Raw genomic sequence first — 22498 nt, forward strand, 5'->3', positions numbered from 1 at the left:
GTACAGAGTTTCTTGCAACTTGAGAATGACAATTACTCTTTATTGTACTTTATTATGTACCACCTTCAGTGGAAGCCTAGCATTCTGCTGACTGAGACAGGGACCTACTAATCTTACATACCCTAGAGTACAAATGGATCCACCTGGTCTAGCTTATGGTCCTTCCTAGCAATGAGGGTGGCCTTAAGGTGCAGAAAAGAAGTATGATGTGGTCAGGGTCCCACAGGAGCTACTTGCACAGCCCAAGAAGGTGAGGTCTTTTCTTCTTACACTCTTTAAGCCTCTAGACTTAACTAGCAGGCCGCCATTTTGGATGAACTCTGGCCTTCAGAAAGCAATCAGTTGCTTTGCTGAGCCATGGTATGTTAGACTCTGTGGATCCTAATGAAAATGGTAGGAAGCTCTCAGGAACTTATGAAGAGTAGTAGAGCTGAGGATTATTGTCTGCAGTCTTTTTTTTTTTTTTTTTTTTTTTTTTTGAGACAGGGTCTCACTCTGTCACTCAGGCTGGAATGCAGTGGCACAATTATAGCTCACCCCAGCCTCCAACTCCTGGGATCAAGAGATCCTCCACAGGTACACAGCACCATGCCTGGCTAATTTAAAAAATGTTTTTGTAGAGACAAGGTCTGAGCATGTTGCCCAGGTTGGTCTCGAATGATCCTCTCACCTCGGGCTCCCTACCCAGCCACATTTAGTCTTTAAACCTCAATGAAGTTGACAGTGTTTTCATCAGTGATGTTGGCTGACAAGAACTTCAGACTGTTAGAGAATGAACAACTCCTTTGAATGGGACTTCTCTAACCCACTGGTTCTTAAACTATAGAATTGTCTGGAGAACTTAAATAGCAATAAAAATCAATGCCAGCTACATAGTGGCATTGGTTACATAGTGCCCTGTATAGCTCAGAAGTGAAGGAGTAAGGAGAATTGGGACAGTGCTGTTGGATTGGAGTAGTCAGAGGGAGATGGTGACCTGAAGTCAGACCAATTGAAATGGAACCTCTGGTAGGAGGCCTGTATTTTTTTCATGGAAAGCCTGGGGACCACTGAACTACAGCACAGATGTTAAGAATCCTTTTTGATGATGAAGAGGTGGTGGAAATGGCCTCACAGGGTTTTCTACTGGGAGTAAGTGGTGGATTGGGTGAGGACTGGAAGCTACCCAACACGTGCAGTTCTGAGGTCGATGCAGGATGGGAGCTGGGCTGTGATGTGCTGGCCACCTTAACAAAGCTGTGGAAATGGGACCCCAAGGGAAGAAGTTAATGTGAGAGCAAGATGGAGGCCAATTGACAGTGCTGTGACATGGATAACATATGATAAGAAATGTGTCGAAATAGATAACTTGGGAACACCCCAAAATACAGCGCCATTAATGGGAATAGAAAAGGAGGCTGATCCGATTCAGCAGTGAATTAATTACTACTTAGACTTGACCAGTAGAGTTAAAGGTGGTACAGCCAACAGTTAATGTCCTGTAGGCTGCTGACTTGTTGGGAATAATGCTGACTAGAGATGGCGGCTGTGAGAGGTATTCCCATAGATTTCTACTTGAGCATTGTGCAGTGTCTGAGACCCTGTGAGTGTCATTCATTAGACAGGTCAGGAAATCTAGGTGGAGAAAAGAAGTATGATATGATCAGGGAGGAGCTACTTGCACAACCCAAGTCCCCAGAAGTCCTGGTCCAGGGTTTGCTGAAGGTGATATGACTAGGGGGAAGCATTAGGAGTAAGGCTTGGGGGTTGCTCCCCACAGAGTGGGGACAGGAAAAGCCCAGTCAGGCGTGAGAGAATATCTGAAAGGGAGCTGTTGTCGTCGTGCCCTGTGTAGTTGAGAAGTGAAGGAGTAAGGAGAACTGGGGCAGTGCTGTTGGGTTAGAGCAGTCGGAGGGAGATGGTGACCCGAAGGTAGAAGAGTGGTGAGAAAGTAGAGATCTTAGGAAATGTCCACTAAAACAACCTCACCATGTCCTTAGGATTATTATGAACTCACTAGCTCTCTGACTTGCCTGATCATGCGATGGGTGTTATGCAAAACCATGAACTACATGGGTCCATCATGACACTCACCCATTGCTATAAACATCACACAATTGATTATTTCAACTGTTTCCTAAACTCATTCTTTGGAAAAAAAAAAAAAAGGAATTTTGGAATATATTCATTATTTCTTCTTTCCAGCACATTTTCTTAAATCAGTATAATATTTCCCTGTTTCCCATACCAGTCACCTGAAGAAACTGATAAAGAGAAAGTTCACCTCTCTGACTCAGAAAGGAAAATGGACCCATCTGAAGAGGATACAAATGTGTATACTGAGAAACACTCAGACAGTCTGTTTAAACGGACAGAAGTCCTAGCAGGTGAGTATCCTGGTGGGTGTCAGGTGGGATGGTGCCTGCATAGGTTTCTGTTAGTCTAAGTGATATTCAAAAGTGCAGCAAAGCTTGCTGTCACCTTTCTGCTGAAAGCAGTCTTGTGGATGCTTGCTTCTACAGCGAGAAGCAGGAGGCTCAGCAAACATTGTCTTTATTGTCCACCAGCTCCCTCAACCTACCCCTTCACCAGCCATCGTGCAGGGGATGGGAGGTAGCCTAAAAGAGGGAAAGTTAACATCTGAATTGATCCAGAACAACTGGATGTAGAGAGATGGCAGAGTGTGAAGATCCATCAGTCTTGCTCGAAGGTGTTCCACATTTCAAAATAAAGAGAAGGAAAAGTTCTTTAGGGGGAAGGCAGTTCACCTATGTACTGCCCAAGGTGTTAAGAACGTTATTTCTATTTTAACTTAATTGGATGGAAGTGCACATATTTTAAAGGGGAAAATTTTCAAGATTTAGGAACATTTGATAGTCTCAAGTCCAAGAATAGAAATACATTTGCATGCTTTTTTCATATATACTCTTTAAAATGTTAAGTCAATTACACTGTTTTGTGTTGAAAAAAGCAATTAGAAAATTAGAATATGAAATGTGAGTTCTGAAAAGACAAAAGTAGTTTTCAAGTGTGGAATGAGTTAAGATCAAGGCCAGATTTTTCTTACTGAGGTTTTTGGGTGGTATTGTTAACACTAACCAAAGAAATTACTGTACCTTCCTGAGGAGTTTGAGATTTGCATAGTTACCAGGTTGCTTCATTGATTCCAGTTTTGTTTTGTTTTTTTTAATTGGCGTTTTCAAATTAAGCCTTTTATATAAGTGTAAGTAGATTGGGCTTGACAATAAAGCTAACGTCTGCAACCCTTGAATCTCTTCTAAAGTCATCTTCCTTTTGATTGTTTCAGCTGTCATTGCTGGTGGAGTTATTGGCTTTCTCTTTGCAATTTTTCTTATCCTGCTGTTGGTGTATCGCATGAGAAAGAAGGATGAAGGAAGCTATGACCTTGGAGAACGCAAACCATCCAGTGCTGCTTACCAGAAGGCACCTACTAAGGAGTTTTATGCTTAAAACTCCAACTTAGTGTCTCTATTTATGAGATCACTGAACTTTTCAAAATAAAGCTTTTGCATAGAATAATGAAGATCTTTGTTTTTTGTTTTTTTCATTAAAGAGCCATTCTGGCACTTTAATGATAAAATCCCATTGTATTTAAAACATTTCATGTATTTCTTTAGAACAACATAAAATTTAACATCTGCAGTGTTCTGTGAATAGCAGTGGCAAAATATTATGTTATGAAAACCCTCGATGTTCATGGAATTGGTTTAAACTTTTAGGCGCAAATACAAAATGATTGTCTTTTTCCTATGACTCAAAGATGAAAGCTGTTTCATTTGTGTCAGCATGTCTCAGATTGACCTTAGCAAGTTGGTCTTACTTTGTTAATTTATCTGTTGTCACCCTTCTCTCCTCTGCCCTCCCTTCTTGTGCCCTTAAAACCAAACCCTATGCCTTTTGTAGCTGTCATGGTGCAATTTGTCTTTGGAAAATTCAGATAATGGTAATTTAGTGTATATGTGATTTTCAAATATGTAAACTTTAACTTCCACTTTGTATAAATTTTTAAGTGTCAGACTATCCATTTTACACTTGCTTTATTTTTCATTACCTGTAGCTTTGGGCAGATTTGCAACAGCAAATTAATGTGTAAAATTGGATTATTACTACAAAACTGTTTAGTCATGTCTATCTAATCAGATCTTCTTCTGGGAGGATTTGATGTAAGTTACTGACAAGCCTCAGCAAACCCAAAGATGCTAACAGTATTTTAAGAAGTTGCTGCAGATTCCTTTGGCCACTGTATTTGTTAATTTCTTGCAATTTGAAGGTACGAGTAGAGGTTTAAAGAAAAATAAGTTTTTGTTCTTAAAAATGCATTTAAGTTGTAAACGTCTTTTTAAGCCTTTGAAGTGCCTCTGATTCTATGTAACTTGTTGCAGACTGGTGTTAATGAGTATATATAACAGTTTAAAAAAAAGTTGGTATTTTATAAGCACAGACAATTCTAATGGTAACTTTTGTAGTCTTATGAGTAGACATAAATTGTAATTTGGGAACATAAAAACTACTGAATAAATCATGTGGCCTAATATTGAAAATGTCACTGTTATAAATTTTGTACATTTTTGATCAAATGTACATCTCCCCTTTGCTAACGGCTGTCTGCTCTCAAGGATGACGTGGGTTTGATTTCTGAGTGTTCCACAGTGTCTGTAAATCAAGACCAAAGAGCCTGTCGATGAGACTGTTTATTACTGAATTGGCCAGAGGAAATCTGAATCTATTATCCTGTGTGTGTCTAGGTAGAGATATTGGAAGGCTGCCAGGGAATTTCGAAGTTTGCAACCTTTATTGAATAGCTGATGGCAATATTAAGACAGATGCCTGCTTTTGCAAATAACTTCTAAGACTCTAAATTCCAAAGATCTGAAGAGAGCTTTCCTGATGTTGGTATCTAAGGCTTAGGCCTATAGATTGATTTACCTTTGCAACTGTGCTCCAAGTGTCTACTGAAGCTTAACCGAAGAACTAATAAATGGACTGCAATAACTCACGTTACCGGGAAGGAGGGTAGGCAAGGAGGCTCTATGTGTTAAAATGAGGGCCTCACTGCTTTAGGATTGAGTGGCTGGAAAGGTGATGCCTGGGGAAGGAGATAGAGATATGAGGGTACCCTGGCTGGTACTTTCTGTACTGAACATTTCCTTTTTCTATTTTACCATTAATTTTGTTTTAAACTGTGAGCCGTCCAAGTAGGAAGACAGCAAAAAAAGCAACTTTTCCAACATACAATTTACTTTTAATAAAGTATGAATACTTCATTTTGAGAGCATTCCCTGGAATTGCCACAGAATTCATTAGAAACATTTTTTAAGCAACACTTGCAACAGTGTTTACTTAAATCCTTAATGGCCTTAATTAATTCTCAAATTCCTGCCCCATCACGTACAGAATCAATTCACTTCAGAGTGACTAAAAGGAAACAGTGCTTTCTAAAGCCACGCAGTGTCCCTCAATTACAGAGGGTAGGAACGGTTATACCTCTAACAGTGCAAAGCAGAGTGAAATTCAATTCATAGAATAACAACTGCTTGGAATATCCGTGCCAGGAAAAGAAAAATTTCTGGCAAATATTTTGTCACTGCTGTAAAGCAAAATATTTGTGAAAGTGCCAAAATAAAGTCTGTCATGCCAAAAGTAAATCATTGTATAGACTGACATCCAGTTTTCTTCAACTGTACACTTTCTGCTTAGTTTTTTTTTATTTTTAAGATGCAGTAAATAATACTATAAAAAGTGTTAGTAATGATTACTGAGTTCAGGAAAATTTTGGTAAAATGTAAATATTAAAGCCAATGTGAAAATTTCCTGTTTCCTTAACCACATGTAAATGATTTCCCTTGAGTGAATACGGCTTTGTGTTTGAGAGACTTGAAATACTCACACTGTCCCATTTTCAGCCCTTAGGGGGAATAGGAAGCACTTGGGGTTTATTTTTGTTTTTCATGTTTAGCTGCAGGTGGGTGCGTAGTACCTGAATTTCAGGATTAGGACCTGTTTAATAAAAGTGAACAAGATGATAAAAATTGCCATCTCTTAAGGATTGATAGTTTCACATCAAACGTTTAGTGAATTAACTTTTTGTTAATGCACTTTTTTGCAAGTTAGACAAAATGTACTTGTTATGGATATAGTCTGTTAGATCTAGGGGAGTAAGCTAATTAAATAGAATACAATTACCTTCTTCAAGTGTCCCTAAAGAAACTACTGTGTCCTACTTCATAGTTTTAAGGAGCTTATTTCTTCAATATGTTAGACATTTTGAAACATCAAGGAAAGATGTTAGGTGAGCAAAAATATAAAACCTAGAAATACTGTGGGGTTAATTTTATAAGTGTGATCTTTTTTTTTTTTTTTTTTTTTTTTTTTTTTTTTTTTTTGAGACGGAGTCTTGCTCTGTCACCCGGGCTGGAGTGCAGTGGCCAGATCTCAGCTCACTGCAAGCTCCGCCCTCCCGGGTTCACGCCATTCTCCTGCCTCAGCCTCCAGAGTAGCTGGGACTACAGGCGCCCGCCACTTCGCCCGGCTAGTTTTTTGTATTTTTAGTAGAGACGGGGTTTCACCGGGTTAGCCAGGATGGTCTTGATCTCCTGACCTTGTGATCCGCCCGTCTCGGCCTCCCAAAGTGCTGGGATTACAGGCTTGAGCCACCGCGCCCGGCCTAAGTGTGATCTTTATAGTGTTATTACGATTGCATAAGGGGGTGGTAGAGAAAAAAATATTTTTAAACATATTTGATAGTTCCAAAAAAGGCAACAGCTTCGAGCAACGCTATCTCTAATGTGAATTTCTAAATTCTAAGCTCGCAGCAGACATCGGTGAGACCCTAAGAGGTTTCCAATTAAAATTAAGCCAGATGATAATTGGAGTGACCTGAATTGAGTGATCCCTAAGGTTTTTTTCAGGTCTAATATTTTATGACAATAGTGAAATTTGAGACTTGGCCATTTCTGGGGAGTTACATTAAGTCAGCACAAAAAACCTTTAAAGGGTAAAACAACATCTTTTAGTGGTAAAAACAGTTTCCAGAATCACTTCTGTCCCACTCTATCTCCAAACTCTGGGTGACTTCACTCTTATGGTTTATGGTTGTAAAGTTTCATTTATTTTTGTTTATGTGCTGCACATAAGCTTTAGCAGGGCCTTTTCTGACCATGGAATCGTGAGAACTTTGAGAGCAACTTGGTTTCCTGCGAATTAGCTGGAAGGGTGTAACCCAAGCTGTCAGTCCAACCCACAAATAGCAGAGTGAAATGTTAGGCTTTGGTGCTTCAGAGATGCTGAGTGCAAGGTGCATTTATTCCAGTTTTGTTGGCAAAATAGCATTCAAAAAACAAATGCTTGTATGTGCAATCCATCAGAAGTTCAATCAACAAATACTTGCCTACTGTCTATGCACTGGAAACTTCAAGCATTAGAAGGAATGGTGGTGAACCACATAGACAAGGACCTGGCTCACGTGGAGCTTTCATGAACTTGGTGTGGGTTGCAGAATGGAAATAAAATCAATAAATGAAACTAACAAATGGAAATTATCAGTTGGTAATTTCCACAATGCACACAATACAGTATAAGCTGATGTATGGGACTGAAGGGCTGTAACAGTCTGGAGAGGCTAGGTATGCTATGGTAACAATCTGAAAGTCTCAGCAACTTAAAACAGCAAAGATTTCTTTCTTGCTCCACTCTGTGTCCTATTGGTTGATAGGGAGCTGTGCTCTGGATAATTGTCATCCCCTCTCCAGGGCTCAGGCTGATGGAGTAGCCATTATCTGAAACACTGGTGGTCACTGTGGTAGAAGGAAAAAGGGTGAAGCACACAGTGGGATCTTAAAGCTTCTACCCATACTTAATTTGCCAAAGCAAGTCATATGGCCACATCTCATGTCCAGGGTGCAGAGAAGTGCAATCTTACTTTGTGCCCGGAAGGAGAGAGATGGGATATTTTTGAGCAGCCATCATTACTACTACAGCTGAGTCAGCAAAGATCTCTGAGAAGAAAAGCCCTGAGTGATGTGTAGCCAGTTGTGCTAAAATCAGGACAAGCATGATTTTAGCTGTGAAAAGATCCTGAAGAGGGAACAAGCTTGGCATGTTGGAGTAACAGGGAGAAGACCAGTAGCTGGTGAGTGGGGAGACAGAGGTAGAAGAGGTGGAAGAAGGGGGCTGAGAAGTGCAATCCCCTCTTAACTGGTCGTCTTCCTCTTTTGTTCCTTTGTATTTTATTTCCCACAAGGAAGCTAAACTGATCTCATTAAGGTAGAAACTAGTTTGTGTTGCTTTCTCCAATGGCTCCTATAGCACTTAGAATAAAGCCCCTGCTTCTTACCCTTGCCCTCAAGGTTTGCAGGAACTGACCCCTGAACAATGCATTATAAATGGACACAGTGGGAGGTCATTATAGTCACCTAGGGAAGAAATGGTGGTGGCTTGGCCTAAGGTGGTCATAGTGGAGATGGAGAGGAGCTGTTTGGGGAGGAACAATCACTAGGTCTTTCTAAAAAGTTGGAAGAAGTAGGAAGTAAAGAAAAGAATCAAAAGAGGGCATTGCTATTTTTGAGCAGTGGATGAAGCATGTTCTGAGAAGGAATACCAAGGGGAATTGGCTGCTAAACCTAGGGTTTGTATTGGGCCATGTTAAATTAGAGAGGACTATTAGACAACCAAGTGGAGGTGTCAGGTGAACAATTACATGTCAGAATCGAACTCAGAGAAGAGGTCCTCTCTTGGAGCTGGAGGTATTAATTTAGGGGAAGTGTTAGTGTTCATTTGCCTGTTGGCAGTCTGGTTCATTTCCTGCTCTTTCATGCTCTACTCTGCATGGCTTGAGGATGAGTGGATACCAGGAGAGTGGGGTGTACAAGGTTGACCCACGCAAGCTACATTTCCCAAGCTTCCTTGCCAACTGGCCTCTGGGGAAATTTGGCCAATGGAAGACACTGGCAAAAGACTGCAGTCAGTAGGAGAGGAAAAGCCAGAGTACTTTCCCCTCTCTTTGCTCTAGGCAACATCTCTAGCATGAATGCACTTCCTCTGTAGTTAAATCTCCACCAGGCAAGCCCTCCTCCATGTCCTTAACTCCCACTATTCCTAAACTCTCATAACTTCACTTTCCTTCTTGGTTTCTCTACCCCTAGGGAGGCATCAACTTCCTGATGTTGATATTCTCTCTCCAGTTTGCCCTTACAACTTTTCCAACATCTTTGCAACCGACTGGTATTAAATTCTCTCTATTGCGCTACCAGGTGTGGGTTCTGTTTTCCTTCCTCGACCCCTGATGACACAGGAGTGAACAGCATGTAGATGATATTAAAAGCTGTGGGACTAGATGAGATTATTTGCAGAGGTAAGTACAGTAGCACACCCCCTTATCCAAAGGAGATACATTCCAAGACCCCTAGTGGGTGCCTAAAACCATGGAGATATCTAGCCCTATACTGTGTGAAAGTTGCTCATACAAATTGGGTCATTTTTTTCATATCCAACCAATTCAGAGTCAAGGAGCCTAAGAGAAAAGAACGTATGGTATATAACATTGCTCTGAGAATGTAATTCTCTGCAAGCCTGGCTGCTGAAACTGCCTGTTGTAACCTGAAGCTAGTTTTATCAACAGCTACTGAAACAAGCTGCTGTGTCTCTCAGGCTAGTTTTACCTACTGCAGTCACTCACCAATCAGAGCTTGCCAGCTCTCCAGTGAACTTTCTTGAAAATGTCGCCAATGAACTTTCTTGAAAAGCAGTAGGTAACATTTCTCCTTTTTATAAAACTTCCAACCTTCTCTTGTTCTTTGGACATACTGAAGACCACCCAGTCTGTGTGCATTCCTTGAATTTCAATTCTTGCTTCCCATATAAAACATTTTATTTTATTTTATTTTATTTTATTTTATTTTATTTTATTTATTTGAGATGGAGTCTCACTGTCACCCAGGCTGCAGTCCCATGGCGAGATCTTGGCTCACTGCAAAACTCGCCTGCTGAGTTCAAGCGATTCTCCTGCCTCAGCCTCTCAAGTAGCTGGGACTACAGACATACACCACCAGGCCTGGCTATTTTTTGTATTTTTAGTAGAGACAAGGTTTCACCATGCTGCCCAGGCTGGTCTCAAACTCCTGACCTCAAGTAATCCACCTGCCTCCACCTCCAAAATGCTGGGATTACAGGCATGAGCCACCAAGCCTGGACTAAAACATTTTAAATTTAGAGATTCATCTTTATATCTTATTTGACTTTGATAATTGTATAAACTATGTTTTTTCCTACACTAACATACCAATGATAAAGTTTGATTTATAAATTAGACACAGTAAGATATGAGCAACAACAATAATAAAACAACAATTATAACAATATAGTGTTCACGATTTCACAGACAGAAGACTCATTTTGACCTTAGATCTTAGCAGCCTCAGTATACAATATTTTTCTTTCCTTATGAAGTTGACAACTTTTACCTTTTCGCTTAAAGGAACCACTTTACAGCTTTTCTTAGAATATCTAAATTATCAGCATCACTACTCTTGCACTTTAGGACCATTATTAACCAAAATAAGAGTTAAATAAAATAAAAGTTAATATAAGAGTTATATTATAAAATATAATAAATAATTAATTAATTTATTTATAATTTATTTATTTATAAATAAAATAATATAATAAAATAAGAGTTAATAAAATAAAATAAAATTTATTTATTAAATAAATAAAATAAAATAAAAGTTAACCAAAATAAAAGTGCTTGAGTGCAAGCACTGTGATACTGTGACCATTGATTTGATAACCAAGATGGCTACTCAGTGACTAAGCAGTGGAGAGCGTCTACAGAATGGGGACATGGGACAAAGGGAGGATTCATGTCCCGGGTGGGATGCAGCAAAATGGCAGGACATTTCATCACACTACTCAGAAATACACAGAATTCAAAACTTAAGAATTATTTCCAGAATCTTCCATTTAATTTTTTTTTCTTTTTTTGAGACAGAGTCTTGCTCTGTCACCCAGGCTAGAGTGCAGTGGTGCAATCTCAGCTCACTGCATCCTCTGCCCCCACCAGGTTCAAGCGATTCTCCTGTCTCAGCCTCCCGAGTAGCTGGGATTTCAGGCATCCGCCACCATGCCGAGCTAATTTTTGTATTTTTTAGTAGAGATGGTGTTTCACCACGTTGATCAGGCTGGTGTTGAACTCCTGACTTCAGGTGATCCACCCATGGCCTCCCAAAGTGCTGGGATTACAGGCATAAGCCACCACGCCTGGCCTATTTAATATCTCTGGACAGCAGTTGGCCTCAAGTAACTGAAACTGTGGAAAGTGAAATTGCAGGTGGGGGACTACTGCAAACAGAGAAGGATGGTCCTGGGTCTGCCTTCTGGCAGTCTGACTATCTTTTTAGGTGAACCAGTACCTGATTCACTGTTGAGCACTGGTTTGCCATGTTGGCAGATGCTTAGCAGATTGCACAATCTTTCATTGCAAGGGAGGAAAGTCCCCACAATGCACCACTGACACATTTTTGAGAAAATTAATAGTTAGGTAAAGTATCCTCTTCTACCTGGTCATTAATAACATAAAATCTGAACTGTTTTTAAAATAGAACATAGTAGTTGGGTGAAGGAGTAAGAATTATTTGAATATCAGGAAGTGCCACTATTATCTGTGTTTACAATGGGAAGATATCAGCAAATAAAGCAGTGAGTAATTCTCCCACTTGTAGCTTTGTCCTAGTCATTGAAAGCATGATTTTTGCCAACTTTAATTACATTCTGCTTCAGTAAACACCAGAGTATGCTTGAATTCCTCTGTCGGTATCAATTGCAGGGATGAGCAGTAAAGAGGGTAAAAATGTAGACAACTTAACTCTATGTCAGATCTAGGACTTAGAGATCATGAAGTTTCCTTTTCTGATAACCCCACATCTTAGTCCTTTATGCTTTTAGTATCTGTTACCCGTTTTTTTCACTTAGCTCAGTTTTTTCATGTGTAAAATAAAGATAATAATATCCACCACATTGACTTGTGGGAATTCAGTAAGGCAATGGAAGTGATGCACTTAGTACTATATCTGGCCTCTGGGAGATCCTCAATATTCACACCTGTAATCCTAGCACTCTGGGAGACCGAGGTGGGAAGACTGCTTGAGTTCAGAGTTGAGACCAGCCTGGCAACAGAGTGAGACACTGTCTCTACAAAAAACTTTCAAAAAACATTAGTTGGGCATGGTGTCATGAGCCTATTGTCCCAGCTACTTGGGAGGCTGAGGTGGGAGGATCACTGAAGCTCAGGAGATGGAGGCTTCAGTGAGCTATGATGGCACCACTGGACTCCAGCCTGGGCGAGAGAGCGAGATTACGTCTTTAAAAAAAAAGGATAGTTAATTTATTCTTCTACCAAATGCTTCCTGAGCACTTTGCTGGGCACAATTCCAGTCCCTGGGAAGAGACAGACAATAACAAATAAGTAGAGTCATGGGCTATGTAACATTGTTTGTGTCAATGATGGACTGCATATATGATGGTGGTCTTATAAGATTATATTACCATATTTTTGCTATACTCTTTCTAAGTTTATATATCTTTACATGTATTAATACTTAATGTTGTGTTACAGTTGCCTGCAGTATTCAGTATGGTAACATGCTATACAGGTTTATAACCTAGGAGTCATAGGTTATACCATATAGCCTAGGCATGTAGCAGGTGATGCCATCTAGGTTTATTTAAGTTCATTCTATGCTGTATGTACAACAACAGAATTGCCCAATGATGCATTTCTCGAAGCATATCCTCATCATTAAGTAATGCATGAGTGGCTGTGTGTCAGTGAAAAGGTGACATTTGAGCAGAGTTGAAGGTGGTAAGGGATTGAGCCGTGGTGTGTGGGGAAGGGGAATCAGGGCCTTGGGGGATCTGGGAAGCCTTGCAGGCAGAAGGAACAGCAAGTGCCAAGGCCTAGAGTGTAACCAAGGAGCCAGGGAGCTAGAGAGTAGACTGGTGGGTAGTCAGGGCGGTATCCCTGGGCCAGACCGCATATTTATGGCCTTGTACTCATTGTGATGACTTTGGGGAGCAGGATTTTGAGCCAAAACGTGACGTGATCTGACCTATGCTTAAAATTGGTTCTCAAACCTCGGCAGAGATCAGAATCATCGGTAGGTCTTGTTAAAACACAGATTTCTGGGCCCCAGCCCTAGAGTTTCTGATTCTGAGAAACTCGTGGGTGGAACCTGAGAATGTGCATTTCCAACAAGTTTCTCAGGTGCAGTGGCTGCTGCTCGAGCAGGAACTTCTTTTTGAGAAGCAGTGCGTCAAAGGGATTACTGTGATTTTACTTGGATTACCATGTTGACAATAGGCTAATTGGAGGTGGCAGAGATGGGCAGAAACACAACAGGGAGACGAGTGAAGCTATTGCGGGACTCAAGGAGAGAGACAATCATGGTGATGGAAGTGGTCAGATTCTAGAGAGCCAGGGTAGCCTCAAAGTCAGGAAATCCAAGTGAATATATAATAAATGGTCTGTTGATGTTACATTACAATATCTGATAACATAATATAATCTGTGTTTTCAGACTTTAAGCCATCCCAGTTTTTGAAGATCTAACCAACCGGATTTGCTAACAAATCCTGGGTAACCCTCTCTTCTTCTTCCAGATGGCTGCACACTCCATAATCCTCTCCTCTTCTCAGGATATCAGGAACTACTGTCATTATCCATTCCCTCAATCAACCTCACTCCTTTTCCTCCACTCCTTTAGCCTTTAACGTTATACCTTGTCTGGCTTTGTGTTGATATAGATATACATAGATACAGATGATATAGATAATCTGCTTTTGCCTTCAGTTCTAATTATACTGAGGACCTAGATTATGTTTGATTCACTTTGCCATCCCCACCCCCTTCTCTTCCCCATCCCCACTACCACTACCATTCTTAGTACTAGCCCAGTTCCAAACATTGCATGTATCAGCAGATCTTCTCCATTTCTCTGTGAAATTTGGTGGGATTCCATATATTTGGGACGTTCAGCCAAGCAAAACAAAACAAACAAATGACCGATGTCCTGTCAAAAGTCTAAAGACATTTGAAGTAACTAGGTGTCCACAGATACTTGTTAAACCCTGGACTTACACTTCACCTCCTTAAGGCACAGAAAGTGCTCTGATGAATTTATAGTTTTCTTCCAGATACATTTTAGCATTTTTGCGGATAAATATTCAGCATTTAAACAGGGAACTGATTAGTGTTTTTTCCCTTTGTTCTTTCAATATTTCCGCCATTGTGCCACATAATCACCACGCTGGATCCAGGCTGTCCCTGAGATCAAAAACTACCCTTTTTATGACCCGTTCTCCCATTTATGTGAAGGAGGCTGGGCTGTAAACATGGTATGAAAAAAATTCTTATATGCCATCTTGATTGCTAACATCTGTTCAAATTTCCATTCATAAATTTAAAATTCAGGCTTCTGTAGCCATCTGTTTTCTCACAACAATCTGAAAAGAAGAAAAGCCCAAGGCAGATGTGCGGGTGGGAGAAGAGCTTCTGCCTGGCTTGGCCAACTTTTGGGAGTTTTTACTTTGTTTTTGTTTTTCCTCCCTAGCAGAGTAGGCATGACTTTTCTCCCTTCAGGGTAGTATTTCAGTCCCTGTGTCTCAGTTTCTCGTTATACAGTGGGGTTAGAAAATAGCTTTTATCTCTCTGTCCTTCCCAGTTCCCTCTCTCTCTTCGCTGACTCTGTCTTTCTGTCTCTCTCCCATGTGTTTGTGCACATGTGTGTGAACATACACTCACAAAAGTGTCCATCTATAAATAAGAGGTAGGAACTGAAATATTTCTGCTGACTTTCTTAAAGTTGTCCGTCAATCTCAGCAGACGCTGGTGAGCTAGAACCCACTGCTTGCCTGGATCATAGGCAATTTTCTGGCTTGGTGGGCCTCTCATTGGGAATTTCTCCATGGATTACTTTGGCATGGCTAATGGATATGATTTGGCAGCTGCAGGATCCAGATGCCAAGCCAGGCAATGGCCCTTTTTTATTTTGCTCTTGGCAGTGTCATCTATCTAAGGGACTGGGCTTCTTCTAAAGTCACCTGGCTTTGTTCCAGCAGTGCTGTTGCAGCAACTGTGAAATGCCTTCGAAAGCTGACATGACATTTTGGAGGCCTGCTGGGCTACAGTACTCTCCTAAATGGGACCTAGCTTGGGACTCACTTTTAGCATCAAATGCTTTTTTTCTCCCCAGTTTATGTTGAGAAACAAGTTCTCAGCAAACCACATGCAAAGTCTGTTTTGCATCCTAATGTCCACTCTGAAAACCTCAGCACTATGAATCAAGGCTCCACCCATCCCAAACTTGGGTTTAACAGTTCTGCACGCAAGCTGGTGGTTTGTGGAATCATCTTGCTGGGTTATATGTGCTCATTTTCACTTCACTCTGACACTGCATTTATATATAACTCGTGACTGATGTCCTGGGCCTCACTGTGTGACAAGTTGTTTAACCATTCTGCGCCTGACTTTTTAAATGTCAGTGGAATAGAAGATATCAATACCTTACCTCCCCTTGCTAGTGAGTGGATCACTGGGGTTTGAGGAGGGGCTTGGCAGGCATTGATGATGTGGGAATACTTGACTTATAAATTACCCATACTTCTGAACAGCTGTTATCCCCACATCAGAGCTGCCCCAGCCATTGATTTCATCAGGGCCTCCCAAACTGTCACTGAAGCCTCTCTAGTATCTACTTCCCCTCTCTGCTCTCTCTGTCGTTCTCCTGTCCACTTCCCCTACTCCCTAAACTCCTCAGGGCTCGAGACTGAGGAGTACTCAGAGACAAGGTCACTGGAGCAGAGATGACAAATATCTGGTTTTTGGTCTTCTTTTCCCATTTCTTCAGACATCATTAATTGATTCTAGTATGCTCTCCTGCTAAGGCCAACCTCGGAATTCTTCTCCATACAAGGATCCATGCAGCCACAAGTAATCAATTGGAATTGGTTTGGGAGATTAAACTTATCCACTATCCTCTGTCTAGAGTGACACTGGCCTTGGGACCACAGTGGTTCTGAATCAGCCATGTTGTGAGTTAAATAGGTTTGGTCTACTTAAATAGGTTGGCCTAAGGAACCAAACCTAACCTGTAATACTGTAACACTGTTCTAGGGGGAAACACATTTGGAACTTGAAACATCAGCTTAGAAGGGAGCTTTTAGCACCTAAATCGGAGTTCACCTGTACTTGGTTATGGCATGATAAGAGTGGCACATGGGTAGAGGCTGAGAGCACGGACTGCTTGGTTGTAATTCTGGCCCTGCCTCTTAACTGGCTGTCTGACTGGGCAAGTTAACTAACGTCTCTGTGGCTTACTTCTTTCATCTATAAAATAAAGATGTTAATAGGGTCATCTACCTCATAGGATTACTGTGATGATTAAAAATACATTATTTGTAAAGCACTTAGAACAATGCCTGGCATACAGAAGGTTATTTTTTTTTTAAGACAGAGTCTTGCTCTGTTTTCAAGGCTGGAGTGCAGTGGTATGATCTTGGCTCACTGCATCCTCCGCCTCCCAGGTTCAAGGAATTCACCTGCCTCAGCCTCCTGAGTAGCTGGGCCTACAACCATGCCTGGCTATTTTTTGTACTTTTAGTAGAGATGGCGTTTCACCATGTTGGTCAGGCAGGTCTTGAACTCCTGACCTCAGGCGATCCACCCACCTCAGCCTCCTAAAATGCTGGGATTACAGGCATGAGCCACTGTCCCCAGTCAGAAGTTTCTTATATGTATTCTTCTTTTTAAACCCAGAATTTAGCAGCTTATTTTTTGACCTCATATATGTATTCTTATATTGTGATATAAGAAGTTGTGAATAAAAAAGACCAAATTCTAATGTGAGCTGTGAGGCTATATCTGTTTTCACCTTCTTTATGAAACAAGAAAAACAGTGATGATCACAAATTTTGTATTTGTAGAACATACATGCTATTGGCATCTATTAAATCATTTATTCCATACTTTTCAGATATATTAACTCATTTAATCCTCCCAATTGCCTTTTGAGGCAGGATATTCATGCTCATTTTACAAGTGAGATTACTGAGGCATTTCTACATGGTATTAAAATTTACCGATACAGTCATACAAACGCCTTAGACATCTCTCGAACCCCTGTAGAAGAATCGGCAACCCTATGTCAGAGGCAAGGAGATACTTTTCAGGGACTTTGCTTGAATGTCTTCAGTAACATCCACGTGTCTCAGTTGATAACAATGTAGGTTATTAAAGGTTGTGAATACCCATGCTATGGACTCTTTTTCCCTAATTGTGTTATTTAAATTTTACATTAAAAGATATCTTTTACTAGTATAGTAACAGGGCATGTACATTGTTACATATTTGAAAATAAAAACAAGCAAAAATAAGAGAATAAAAAAGTATTCCCACTGCTCAGTGAGGACTAGCTTACTAGGTTACTACGCTAGTACATTATTTGTGTTTCTCTTTTTTCCACAAAATGAGAGCACCTGATCCTACTGCTGTTCTATTCCCCACTTTTGTTTTCAGTCACTGATCCACATTTTTCCATTTCAACATGTTTCATCTATGTAATAATAAGCCATATATGCATTTCCCAGTTATCTCTAAACTGTATGTTACAATTGGTTTATGCAAATTGGATCCCACCCAGGACTACATTTGCATCTGCTTGGGATGCCCCAAATGCCTCTTTTAATCTGTCCCTTTTACATGACACAGATGTGTTGAAGAGACTGGACCAGTTGTCCTTCATTCTTGACTTTTTAAAGAAAATTGGAAACAGTACCAAATTTACAGAAAAGTTGTAGTACAAATAGTAATTTTTATTTCCTGAAGCATGTGAGCAAGAGTGTGTTACTGACATGATGCCCCGTCACTCCTAGATTTTTAAGTATGTATTTCCTATGAAAAGGACATTCTCCTATACCACCACAATACAAGCATCAAATCAGAAAATTAACATTGGTACGTCACTACCATCTACTCTTTAGACTTTGTTTATTTCTTTCTTTCTTTTTTCTTTTTTTTTTTTTTGAGACAGAGTCTCACTCTGTTGCCCAGGCTAGAGTTCAGTGGTGCGATCTTGGCTCACTGCAAGCTCTGCCGCCTGAGTTCAAGCAATTCTCCTGCCTCAGCCTCTCGAGTAGCTGGAACTACAGGTACATGCCACTATGCCCAGCTAATTTTTGTGTTTTTAGTAGAGACGGGGTTTCATCATGTTGGTCAGGCTGGTCTCGAACTCCTGACCTCATGATCTGCCTGCCTTGGCCTCCCAACATGCTGGGATTACAGATGTGAGCCACCACTCCCAGCCTGTTCAAGTTTCTTAAGTCACCCCAGTAATGTCTTTTAGGAGAAGAATCCAGTCTGGAATAATGTGTTGAGTATTGTTGTCATGTTTCTTTAGTCTCCTTCAGTATGAAACATTCTTCAGTCTTTCCTTGACTTTCGTGGTCTTGACACCTATAGAGATAAAAGGCTAAAAGAGGGGTAAAAACACGTCCTTCAATTTAGGTTTGTCTAATGCATCTTCATGACTAGAATCAGGCTATGCATCTGTCAGAAATGTCATAGAACTGATGCTGTATTCCCATTGCATCCCATTAGGTGGTATAGGATTTGGATTTGTCCCATTACTGATTATGTTAACACTGATCATTCATTAAGGCAGCATTTGTCAGGCAACTTGCTCTTAATAGTTAGTATCTTGTGGGAAGGTACTTTGAGCCTATGTCCATAACCTGTTTCTTATCATACTTTCAGTTTGTTATTTATTTATATCAGTTTGGACTCATATGTAAACTACTCTATTTCATGGGTCATCACCTATTACTAACATTATTTATTTTCATGCTTATATTGGTCCATATTTGGCTAGTGGGAGTCCCTTCAGTCTGGTTTCTACTTCCTTTTGATGTAACATGTCTCTAAATTCTTTGAGCACTTTCTTACTTTCTGGTACAAATAGAACTTTCAGGCTTGTATTGCAAGTTCCCTAGCCCAGCTTTGGAATCAGCCATTTATCCAAGGATCCCTGGTGTCTTGCGGAATGGTGTGTAGAAACCAAAATCTAGACACTCAATATGTTCCTTGGTATTGGAGTGTCACTGCTTCCAGACCCTTTTAGTGCATAGACCTGGGAAATGTGTATATGTCTCTCTGTGTGTACTTTTATATTTATTTTTTATCTATATCTATTTATCTATTTAAATCTTGAAAACTATGCATTCACATCCTTAACTCCAATTCTAATGCAACACCACGGGATTCATTCTAGTTTTCCTTTTGCCATATTTGTAACCTCCTCTCCAACAATAGGATACCTAGCTCTTCTTGTCCTTAATATATTTAGTTATTTGTATGTAACAAATCCACCTGTATGTAACAAATCTCCCATCTTCTCTCTTTACATCACTTGGGCTCTAACATGCCATACTGGGCCAACCTACCATGTAGATGCCCTATTCACTCTGCCCAAGCCCTGCCGTCTCATACCAGGCAGGCCTGTCTGCATGGATATCCTCCTCAACTGATGATTGAGGCTCTGATGCTCCATGCCAGCCCCAGCCCACCCCAGTGTCAATGCCTTCCTCACCCCTCTTGTCCTCTGACACCATGCTGAACCACTCTGCCTGCTGTGTGGGTGTCTTCCTCACCCTGCTCAGGCTGCCACACCCTATACTGGGCTGCACTCCTGTTGGGGAAGGGATACCCTCCTCAACCCACTCTGGCTCTGACACCCCACGCGGAGCCCCCATCCCTCACAGAGACCCATCTCACCCCACTTAGCCTTCAATACCTCACAAGAGGCAGTCCATCCACATAAATGTCCTTCTCACTATTTTCGGATGAGGCTACCTCATGCCAGGCCACCCACTGTGGACACCCTCTTGGTCCCTGCCCTGGGCCATCATGGCTTACTACCCATTCCCAGCCCAACACATACACACACACACACACACACACACACACACACACACACACACACAGCCTTCCTCATCTCATCATTAGCTTCACCTAATGACTTTTGCACAAATTATTGAGGAAGGAGAGAGGAAGGGAAAGAAGAAGAGAAGAGACCAGTATTGGCTCTTGAGGAAGGAAACACTGGCTTTTTACCACTAGGCCCCCTCTCCTTTTCAATGACTGAAACCCCAGACCCTTCCCTTAGCCATTGGCCGAATAAGATGATGCTTAGTGATTACTCCACAAATACCATGGGTTTGCTTTCTGTGGGTATTTGAGTAGGGGGAGGTGAGAGGAAGGGAGCCAGAAAAAGATTTCTATTATTCTTTCTCAAAGGATCTGGTGAGAAGAGATGCCAGTTTGTTAATAATTAGTGGAAGACATTATTAATTTTCTAGGGATACCATAAAGAAGTGCCATAGACTGGGTGGCCTGAAAACAGAAATTTATTTCCTTAGAGTTCTGGATGTTAGAATTCTGAGATCAAGGTGTCAGCAGGGTTGGTTTCCTCTGAGCCCTCTCTCGTTGGCTTGTGGATGGCTGTCTTCTACCTGTATCTGCACACAGTCTTCCCTCAGTGTATGTCTGTGGCCAGATCTTCTCTTCTATTAAGGACACTAGTCAAATTGGATTAGGGCCCACCCTAATGACTTCAGTTTAACTTAGTTACTTCCTTAAAGACTATCTCCAAATACATTCACGTGCTGAGATACTGGGGGTTAGGACTTCAGTGATGGACTCTGTAGTGGGAACATAATTCAGCCCAGAGAAGGGACATCCTCCCTAAGGACACGTTTTACATTTTTTTGTGTGTGGCAAGAGTGCCTTATTCACTGTATATTTTTAGGACTTCCTTATTTGAATGATTAATCTTCTCATAAACTCTTATTCTTTCTTATCCTTTCCTAGCAAAAATTCCTATTACCAAACATGGGAAAAGTCCTGAATAGTTTATAGGGATACATACGAGGTTTTTATCATTGGGTTTCCAAATCATATGCATTAAAGCTAAGAAAGATGACATCAAAAGAAGGTCTGTATCTATTAAGAGGACCTGGAAGGTTTGCTACAGAGCCTGCTTGAGGAGACAAAATGACTCACTTGTTCTTGCTTATGGTAAAACGTCTGACTCAGGGATCCTTGGCTGTGTGCAGAAGTCAGAGACGCTGCCTAGTGGAATAGCAAGTGTGCTGCCCAGGGTTCTTGGAAATACTACAATCAGGGTGAGACTGAAAGAGAAGGCCAGGCTCAAGGTATCATGAAGTATCAATCTAAAGAGATCCAGTTACCAGGACACAAGACAGAAGTAGAGATAAGGCACCAGAGCAAGAGGTTTAGCATCGAAAGTACGAAGTGGAACCTGGACCAATTTTCTAAACCAATGGGACATAACTGTAGGAGCTGTTTACAGGACGTCAGCAGCTTTAGCCATGGGTGATGAGGGAGTTGTTAGAGTGACCAAACCAATTCTAATTGATATGATTTGGCTTTGTCCCCCAACAAATCTTATCCTGAACTGCAGTTCCCATAATCCCCATATATCGTGGGAGAGACCTTGTGCAATATGATTGAATCATGGAGGTAGTTACCTCCATGCTGTTCTCATGATAGTGAGTGAGTTCTCATGAGATCTGGTGATTTCATAAGGGGCTTTTCCCTCTTTGCTCAGCACTTCTTCCTGCCTCCATGTGAAGAAGGACATGTTTGCTCCCCCTTCTGCCGTGACTGTAAGTTTCCTGAGGCTTCCCCAGCCATGCAGAACTGTGAGTCAATTAAACCTCTTTCCTTTATAAATTACCCAGTCTTGGGCAGTTCTTTATAGCAGCATGAGAACAGACTAATACAACAATACATTTGCTTTTGAAAGCAAATGACAGAAATGCTAACTCAAGCCTAAATATAAAATGAATTTACTGGTGCATGTAGCTGAAAAGGAACGAATTTAGCTTCAGGCATAGCTGGATCTTGGGGTTCAGATGATAGCAGCACTTTAGATCAGCTCTCTGCTTACCTCTACCTCCCTCCTTGGTTTGGCCACATTTTTCACTATGTATGGGTTTTCTGGGGTTGAGAAAGATGTTTGCAAATACAACAACTTCATTTTCCTCACCTGTTTAGAAGAATATACCCTCACTCTTCCAGCATCTGTATTAATTTTTTTTTTTTGAGACGAAGTCTTACTGTATCACCTAGTTTGGAGTGCAGTGGCCTGATCACTGCTCACAGCAACCTCCACCTTCTAGGCCCAGGTGATCCTCCTACCTCAGCCTCCCGAGTAGCTGGGGATACAAATGCACACCACCATGCCCAACTATTTTTCTGCGTGTGTATTTTTTGCAGAGAGAGGTTTTTTGCCATGTTGCCAAGGCTGGTCTCCAACTCCTGGACTCAAGCGATCCACCCACCTTGGCCTCCCAAAGTCCTGGGATTACAGGCATGAGCCACTGCTCTTGGCCATGTATTAAATTTTAAGGAAGAATCTGGCCCAGTTTGGGT

At 41.1% G+C, this 22498-nt stretch overlaps 1 protein-coding gene across 1 annotated transcript in view; it reads left to right on the forward strand.

Moving 5' to 3' along the window:
* The window catches only part of SDC2 (syndecan 2), a 122536-nt gene extending 116891 nt beyond the window's left edge, over nucleotides 1-5645 (forward strand). The window contains exons 4-5 of the mRNA XM_010375077.2: nucleotides 2231-2366; nucleotides 3287-5645. Of these exons, the coding sequence (XP_010373379.1) occupies nucleotides 2231-2366; nucleotides 3287-3450 (300 nt within the window). The 3' untranslated portion in view covers nucleotides 3451-5645. The remainder of the gene's footprint in view (nucleotides 1-2230; nucleotides 2367-3286) is intronic.
* The last annotated feature ends 16853 nt before the right edge of the window (nucleotides 5646-22498 follow it).

This window comes from Rhinopithecus roxellana, chromosome 9 (genome assembly GCF_007565055.1).
Source record: "Rhinopithecus roxellana isolate Shanxi Qingling chromosome 9, ASM756505v1, whole genome shotgun sequence".
NCBI lineage: Eukaryota > Metazoa > Chordata > Mammalia > Primates > Cercopithecidae > Rhinopithecus > Rhinopithecus roxellana.